The 9,406-nt window shown below is 38.7% G+C and overlaps 1 protein-coding gene across 2 annotated transcripts in view; it reads right to left on the bottom strand.

Annotated features, from left to right (window-relative positions):
• chka (choline kinase alpha) overlaps positions 1-9,406 on the bottom strand; it is a 30,701-nt gene extending 21,295 nt beyond the window's left edge. Inside the window, exons 1-4 of one of the 2 annotated variants that reach the window (XM_063900219.1) lie at positions 8,927-9,406; positions 7,766-7,874; positions 5,903-5,956; positions 321-434 (exon numbers count right to left, since the gene is read on the bottom strand). In XM_063900219.1, the coding sequence (XP_063756289.1) occupies positions 321-434; positions 5,903-5,956; positions 7,766-7,874; positions 8,927-9,162 (513 nt within the window). In that variant the 5' untranslated portion in view covers positions 9,163-9,406. The remainder of the gene's footprint in view (positions 1-320; positions 435-5,902; positions 5,957-7,765; positions 7,875-8,926) is intronic. The other variant, XM_063900227.1, reaches the window with a different exon arrangement.

Raw genomic sequence — 9,406 nt, forward strand, 5'->3', positions numbered from 1 at the left:
TAAAAAAAAAGGTGAACACCAAGGGGTATGGAATTCTTTTAAGCCTTTCCATACCCTTCATTTTTTAATAAAAAAATAAGTGAAACACAAAATACTATTTAGTTTTACTAGAAGTTTGACCCTACACAACATATAAATAAACTCTAAAATGATGCACAATTGAATCACCACCTCTTTGTCAGTCTCAACTAAATCTAAAGTTCCCTCAGTAATTGAATCTATTCCAGAACAAAGGGTTGTTTGTCCTACCCTGTTCAAAAAGATCCCACAGTATAAAGAGATAGAGATATGTGTACATGAACAACAACGTGGTGACTTACAGGGACATACTGCTCCAGCCGGCCCTGAGGGAAAATACCATAGAGTTTAGGTCCAAGCTCCCTCTCCGCCAAGATAGCAAACATCACACTCTCCAACACCATGGCCTCTGCCCCCTGAAAACACACAATAAGACACTTATCAGCAAAGCTATGAGAGACACTACCCAGCGGTGTGGTGGAATGGACATTATACAAAGAGCTTTTCTGGTTTCCTAAACAAAGAGTGAGGGGTAAAGCGACAACGAAACACTTGTCTTGTCCACAACTGACTATGACAGTGCTAGGTTCGTGAGAAAGTAATGTGTATATTCAGACAATTAAGCTTTGTGCATGCTCTTTAAAGTGGTTCCTCTGCTTTCAGAATTGGATGGAAATAAGGTGGTGGGGAGAAAGATGGGTTAGTTGTGTTTGCCAGAAGCTTTGTCAAAGTTTCCAGGAGGCCCACTTAGGCATTTTTGTTAAAAGCTGAAGCAGAGTACAGTCTTGTGTTTCTCTCTTTATCTTAGAGACACACAAAAGTCACACACCAACACCCATAGCCCGGAGCCCAACGGGGGCTCAAGGTTAACTGGGAAAACCTTCTCTCATACGAACACAAACACATGCCCTGGAGCCTGGAGGACTGAAGCTGTGTGCTGGCTTCTCACCGACCTCATTCTGATCCTCATTGTGTAGGGAAGACAGAAAACCAGGCTTCTTACCAACTAGGCAAGAGGCCATTAGCAGAGGAGAGATTTAAACTGTGGGAAAACTGAAACTCCAATAGGTGGTTGTATTTCATATGGCTTTTCTAGAGGCCAGACTTGCAATAAAGAGAGAAACATGTTCATAGATTGAGTTGAGAAAAGTAAGAGTATAATTTAAGGAATGTTTAAAAAATGTTTAGTTCTGTTCACACAAAGAATAGTAGCAAGCATTGAGCTAGCAAAAATAAATGTGTTATTTTAATTTGAATTCCTGATGAGCATTGTTGCTGATATAGCTTAGCTTCAATACACAATAAGATGAATTCAAAGCTACAGAAAATTATAAAAAGTATTAGCCTACAGTTAAGATGTCTAAGGGGGTCAAACTATGCTAATCAGTAATAAGTTGCTTTCAGGATATGCTAAGTGGCTTTAGTATGCATAGCCACATCATACTGTTTTTCCTTGGGGTTTAAGTTTTCTGGCTAATGCTGCAAGCAACTGCTTTTAAATGTAAGCCTTACTGGCAGCAATAGATGCCAGAATAGCATATTGCTATCTCAACCCTTTTAAGTGAATCACATTAAGATAAATTACTGCAGAGAAAGATTTGGAGCTGATCATTAGGGTTCTGGCTACTTTCCAAGGAATGTGCTTCATACTGATTGTCCAGCAGGAAGCCAGCAGAAACAATACCGCCTGCCTCCAAGATTACTTGTTATTTCTAGCACAAGACTGTACTGCACCCCATACAGAAACTCTAAATACAGAATTCTTACTCGCAGAGAAGCTGAATCTCTGTTCTGATGAAGTTACAAATACATGTACATCTCACTTGGTAAAAATGTAGTTAAGAGTTCTTATTTATTTAGTTTTCAAAGTAGCAGCTAACAGTGCTAGCAGCGGTAACCTCTGTATGGTAACCTCTGTATGAGCGCACTGTATGAGCGCATTGCAGTGCGGTGGCTATTAGCATAGATTAGCAAATCTCTGTAATATTAAGTACATCTTGTTGTTTGCATCATTTGAATCACACAGCATTATTAGAGAATGTGTGTCAGCGCAAGGTTCAGCATTAGCCTGCTAAGTGAAAGCTGGGATATAGAGAGGATGATTCTTTCTTTGTTTCTCTTCATTGTTCTTTAAAAAATAAAAGCTCAAATTCCAATAATAAAGACGTTGCTGGAAGCAGTAGTATAAAACAATCGTTTGATATTTAAAAGTATTGGATAATCATTTCAACAAACTTCGCTTTCATATTCCATTACTTTATGTGAGGTGGTTAAGAAGAACACACTTTGGAATGTTCTAGCATTTTCTGTCCAAGGTTATTCATACCATACGTTTTATTCAGTATGGATTCCAAAGTGATTTTATATTCACCTTGAGTGACAGGCTGCCAGACCACAAGCACCTGGCAGTGTGTGTTAATGTGGTGACCCAGATCTGCAGCATCTAGCCCACATATGGACAAAGCTCCTGTATTTGTAGAGCTTTAGTTTGCATGTTCTAACCTACATCTCCAGACAGAGTCCGAGATAACCTTTAGAAGTCAGTCTGCATATTTTAAGTGTGCTCCTGTGAAGTGCAGTTTAAATTTAGCCTCAGGGATAAAGACAAATGGGCCACAGCAAAAGCTATAGTCAGATACAGTTCCTGAGAATTTTGTAGTGATGAAAAAAGCTACATCTTTTATTGGTTTAAAATCTGTAAAAGATTTAAATGACAAAAACCTACCAATGTGTTAATTGTGGTCAAAAACATGATCTTTTTCCTAATGGAACCAGCACACTTCACAACAAGGTAAAAAGAGGCCGGACTCTCGTGGGAAATAACTGTGGGGAGAAATAGTGTGTTAAGATATTACGCTTTTATCTTAATTTGGAGCCAGAGTCGGCAAAGCAGTGATCAGGGGGCGTAGCCACTGTATTGACGTCCCGCCCACAAGCTCTGAGCCAGCAGTGAGCAGAGCAAGGCAAAAGCTTGTTAGAGAACCACATCTGTCAATCATTAAACTGATATTACACTTGAAACAATCTATGGGCAAAATGGATTTCATGACAGTTTTTGGGTTTGCCCATGAATATTAAGTATTCCATCTTTATATACAGTCTATGGTATTACCCCACAGTAAGAAGCTGATTGAGAAGTTCACGATTCAATTGTCTAACGGCACAAGGCCATTTACCACTTGTTGTTTGGATATTTCAATACCCAAGTGCTCCAATATTGACTGGCCTCTAGCAACCTCTGTTTCATTTCCTCAGACCTATTTTAAAAGTCATTGTTTGTTTTTGCTGTGTGTTTAATTTGAATTAACTTTCCTAGACAGGTCTTCCACCGGTTAAAAGTTCATTAAGAACATTAGATTTCAAGCTAAGCTCATACAGACAAGAATTTTGACATCCCTAAAAAGCACCTCTGTCACACTTTCCTGTTTTCTGACAGGAAACAGAAACTTCCTCTAGTAAAACTAAATGTACTTTTTGAATGAATACCTGGAGAGGTGCCAGACTGCCCTCTTAGCACTGCTCATGTAGAAATATTTGATATTTTCATTTCCATCTTCATTTTGATAGGAGGTACCGGTCTTACTGTGGGTTTTGTGATAATGTCCCCTCTGGAAATTTGATTACATTTGAATCTGAATTGTTACACTGGTCCCATATCAGTGCTGCTTCCCGGCTCTGAGATATGTAGCATCTGGCCTTGGAGTGATACAGCAGGTGCATTGTACGCACAGCTGCTGCCTTCACTTGTATTACTTATCTGCTCTGTTAAGTCAATAAACATGTGAGGATAGATTAATAAATACAGATTGAACTGAGATTAACCAAGGTGACACTGATATTTAAATGTGTCAAATATCCGTATATCTTTGGGCTGATGAGAGGGTTCTGCATTAGCCTCTATGCTAACAGAAAGCAGGATTAGAAGGAGGGGAGGCTTCTGCCGAGCCGATCTGGAGGGGAGGATTCCGCAGTGCTAACAGTATAACAGGATCACCTCATCTCATCACATGACGGGGAGTTGTGATTCACCCACAGTGTGAAGGTCAAGGATCCTCATGACGAGACACCGGGAGTGAGGATTGTCAGTTGTCCGGCTGCCAGCAGTGACTCATTTGAGTATTTATTTATTTGCCTTTGTGTATTTGTATCTCCTTAATTTATACCGTACTAAATTCTCATTTAAATTAACATAAACAAAACATAATATTTGATGACTTGCTATATAAAATAGTATTGTAGTAGTACTTTGTTTTAGTTATCAACTGGGGGAGTTTTCTAGTGATATCTATTAGTTATATTTTAACCTCGTCACCTGATGTGTCTTGTAGGGATATTGTGTGGAATTTTACAAAACAGTAATAAAGGCTGTTATCTCAAAATGATCTTTTTACTCATTGAGCCAGGAAATCTCCCTCTTAGTTCAGCTGGCAGACTTTCCAGTTTCATTCCTATCTATATTCTGAAGGTTATTACAGTGGCTTATATTATTATTATTATTATACATTTACAGTCTGATTGTGTCTCAGTTTACTCCCAAAGGCGGTGAAAATGATTATTTCATGGCTGTTTCCTGATTCAAAGAGAGATACAAAGAAATATAATACTAACACATAAGATTTATATAGTGCTTTTCCTAATGCTTAAGACACTTATATTATTATGTCCAAAATTCCTTTTTGAAAGACTTGACTATAATGTCAACCAAGTGAAACACTGTTGCATATTTGAGGAATACTTGCTCTACTGTTTTTATTTTTAGTTTCATGGTGATATCTAGTAGTAAAAAAGGATCCACTATTCATCTGTAGCGTCTCCCAATGAAGCTTGGGCTGTAACACCAGAGAGGCAGCAACAGGAAGCTAAATTAGCTAACTCTTTCCCATTCTAAGCAGCTAGCAGCATTAGCTCTCAGAGTTGCTAGGTACGTCAGGCAGGTTGGCCATCCAAATAATTTTCATTTAGTCTATTACAGTTCAAATACAGGTTTTTCTGTCAGAGAATTTGATTTATGGATGTTGCCTGGATGTAAAACAATCGCAACAAATATAACAAAAAAAAAACTAAAATATATCAACCACTCTTTAATTTATAAACAGCCTCCACTGAAGGACATCAGTGCCTTGCAGTTATTACAGTGAGTTAGAAATTGGACACAAGTGTTAAATAGAAGTTCCAAACCTCACATGGACACAAAGGCTTAACCTTCTCGGTAATGGTGGAATGAAGAACATTTATCCAAGTACTGTCCTTTTTTTCACACTTCACTACATTTTGTAAGTAAAACATTGTACTTTTTACTCCACTACATCTATTTACACTCATATAATCTATTTCTTACATCTAAAACATAAAATGTTTGATGTGATAGCGGCACTGTACACCACTGTATATAGCCAGTATTTTAAAAAGTACCTAAAATTGTCGCAAACATTGACCAAATAAAACATTAAATCACCTTACATGTATTTGTAAGCAATACAAACTGAATAATATAATGTTATTTTATGATATAATACTTTGAAAAGAGCCATTATGCATAATAATTGTACTTCTGATACTTGTACATTATTCTTATTATAATTATATACTTCTCCTTAAGTAACATTTCAATTCATGACTGTTAAATGGAGGGTTTTTTTTACCAATGCACAATTATTATTACTGAAGTAAAGGATCTGTTTCTCGTGTCAAATCCAATCCAAACAACTGCTGCCTAGCCCAACAGAGAGGTTTAAGTGAGTGAAAAAAGAACTTAGGGAAAAGAAAAAGGAACATTTACAAACATCATCAGGGGGAACATGAGCAGGTGAGGGTTGTGGTGACTGGATGGCCAACACTCTGATCGGAGGAGCAGTGTGTGGTGGCACCATCAACAGGTACTTACTTGGAAGAGATTTTCTTTGTTTGACTGTCGGGAATCCCCTTTATTACAGGACATCTATCAACAAAAGAAAGAGGGAAGAACTATCCATGAATACATGTGAAGCTGTCCATGAGTGCCAACATCCAAACCTAAAGCAGGCCTGCAGTGCAGACAGTACAGTATGAGTTCAAACACACATCAAGTCTTTCAGACATGACGGTGCAGAGGATTGGTCAGAATAATCTCTGCCTCCCTATCAGAATCAATCAGAATACGTTATTTATTCTGATTCTGAATACCTGCTTATTAAAACAGACCGGAAAGAGAGAGACCAGATAGAGATCAGAGGAGGATAAAACGACGTTCTACCACCTGACTCAAAACCTGACGTTGGACGAGTGGATTAAAGCGGAGGCTAAAAATATACATTTATTGGTTGAATCACTCAACATGCTATTAAAATATCTTCATTGCTGAGAAACGCAGTCTCCAGTCCAGTTAGGCTTTGTTTAATCATTAGTAGCCGTGCACTCTTACGACGACATAGAGTCCTTAATCGTATTAGCTTTTTGATTATACATGAGTAATTCCTGAGAGGCGGTACTGTCCTGATGGAGACGGCTGCAGTTACCTTGGTGTAGGACACAGTCTTGGACATCCCTAGCAATAAAAGCTACAGTTAACTTTTATTACACAGTCTTTTAACCTGATGCGGGTATCATTTTAAGGCTGAGAAAGCAGCGAGACAGCAGCACTTTGTTTTTTCTCTTCTTTATTTAGCTCAGCTTGGCTTAAACAAACAGCATGTGCTGAGGACACCAACTGAAACGCCAGCAGGAGATTAGAATGAGCTGATTTCAGGAGTTTTCAGGTTCCTGAACTCTTCTCGCTCAATATTTGAAAGTTAAATCAATGCACTGGGACTAGATGGTCATCTTTGGGGTATTTTGGTTACTCTTAGCAATATTGGAATCTTGAACCCCAGACACACCAGCTACATCATCTGAGGCGCTATTTCCACAAAGAGATACACTATCTGTCTGTGAAAACTGTGAAACAGACCAAACAGCACTCTCAGTTCTTGCTGCTGTTTTACATTGTCTGGTGAGCAAGCTGCAAATGTACCGATTGCCCCTCAGGCTTGTTTTACGGTAGTTTGTATATCTTCTTGAATCACAAGGCAGGGGTTTAGAGAAGGAAAAAGACAGACAGGAGAGATGTTTCAGCCCTTTTGTATGCCCTCCATACAGTGTGTTCCCGGCGTTGTCAGCCACGGGGGTGCTACATGAGTGTGTGTTACGTCTTTGTATTAGGCTGAGATTTCAGTGATCTCATACTGTACCGTGTTTTTTGGTGGGTTCACATTGGGAACAAGAGTGCCCAAGGCACGCTCCTTTGGAAAGCCTACGGCAAAGAACACATGCATGTACAGCCATGGGGGTACATCATTATGTACAACAATGGCTAACACGCACACACATACTCACACACACACACACACACACACACACACACACACACACACACACACAATAACCTCTGGAGGTGGCACTGTCAAATCACATGGTTCTATGTATTATCTTCGTTTTTTCTGATTATTAACTCAAGCTTTGACCCCAGTTAATGAGTCAGATCTGTGTCAAGTCAAACATTCTTACAGCTAGTTAAAAAACAAACAGTGTATGATTTTACTTTTGGTTGCAGCATCAACACTTATCCTCATTCAAAGCAGTAAACATTCAGACTGATAACTCCACAATACTTAAGCAGACCAGTTTTTAACACATCATTGTGAAGGGGTTGGCTTACTTGTATCCCTCTGTTCACACAGAAAAACAACAGGCTTTGTCAAAGACATAAAATGATAACAGATGTGTTTCCCACCTGAAGGATGGCCCCATAGAGGCGCAGCAGGACGTTCCGCGGCTCGTCCCCAACAGAGCGCTGGCTGTCGGGGAGGCTGCACAAGAAGAGCTTGTTGCTCAGACCACCCCTGCAGGACAGACAGGAATATGATTATTCATTGCAGGTAGATAAGGCGACCATATTGTTTCTTGAAAGATACATTTTTCTCATAAGCATAATATGAATAGATCCACATGTTAATGTATTCTTAATTATTATTACATTAACTTTGTGTGCTTAAAATGTTGTTTATTTATATATATATATATATATATATATATATATATATATATATATATATATAATATATATATATATATATATATATATATATATTGTATCATTCTAATATGGAGCTACTTTCACAAAATCTGATTTCCGCCTGGATAAATAACCTATTCTTATTCTGATGATCGATTAATACAGTTTGAAAAAAAGGATACATTTGAAAATAAATAAATCAAATGTCATTTAAATTAGCCCTACATCACCAATTACACATGGTATCTGGTGACTTTGCATTATGTACAGCATATGACACCATAAACCCTGTAACATACACGGAAACACTCCCAAGAAATTCCACAATTTATGGGGGGAAAACAGGAAAAAAACAGTCTAAGCAAAATAAACTAAACAATGTTGGCCACCCAGTGTTTTCCAACACCATTTGAAAAAGGGGAAGTCCTGCTTAGGGTAGAAATAACTTTGACGTATGCTATGACATGAATGAACTGGTAAAATTCCAGTTCCAAAGCTAACATATTTACCGCAATTTATTTTTGCACATTTAACCATTTACCCTAGCCTTTTTTTGTAATTCATATATATTTATCTTTGTTCTTTTTCTAACGTTAAATATCTTTTTGTAATAGTTTTCTTATTATAATCGTTATATTTTTGACCTTCTCTTAAAACCTATTTCCCTGTGATATTAATATGTGCACCATCATGCACCAAAGCAGATTCCTTGCATGTGTAAACGTACCTGGCAGTAAACTGGATTATTGTCATAGTTTCCTATGTAGCAGCTAAGGATCACATCACTGCACTGTATTATTTAGCCTCTAACGTTGAGCCTGTGTCATCACTCCTACCAAATGGGCCTATTTTCACCGAACAAGCGCATGCACACTGTACCGTATGATGGTGATGTGGAAGTCTTCCTCGGCCAGGATCTTCCAGGCTCCATGGAGGAATTCCCGGCACCACAGATAAGCTTTGCGTTTGGTCTCCAGGTCTGGCTGTTCAGGCAGAACCAGCACCTTACAGTCCTCCTCGGTGTCGGGCTGAACCTGCAGGGCGTTTTCGGTCACAAGCAGACCCAGAGACAAGGAAGGGGAAGAAGAAACCCCGTTGATAAATTTAGTTTTCATACTGCTTTTAGGAATAAAACGCAAATTCGGAACCCCTCTGAGCGGCTAAGCTGATCGTTATCCTCTGGCTGGTGTCGCAGGAGGATTTATTTCCCTTATCCGCTACACTGTGTTTCTCTCTGTGGATGTATAAAGGACAGAAGGTGGTTGTATTCTTTATTTTTCGTTGGAAAAATGCGAAGTTCTGTGGAGAGGTCTGATAAAAACAGTCTGCAGGAAGCTCCGTGACTAGCAATGTATGAAT

Source organism: Eleginops maclovinus, chromosome 2 (genome assembly GCF_036324505.1).
Source record: "Eleginops maclovinus isolate JMC-PN-2008 ecotype Puerto Natales chromosome 2, JC_Emac_rtc_rv5, whole genome shotgun sequence".
Lineage (NCBI taxonomy): Eukaryota > Metazoa > Chordata > Actinopteri > Perciformes > Eleginopidae > Eleginops > Eleginops maclovinus.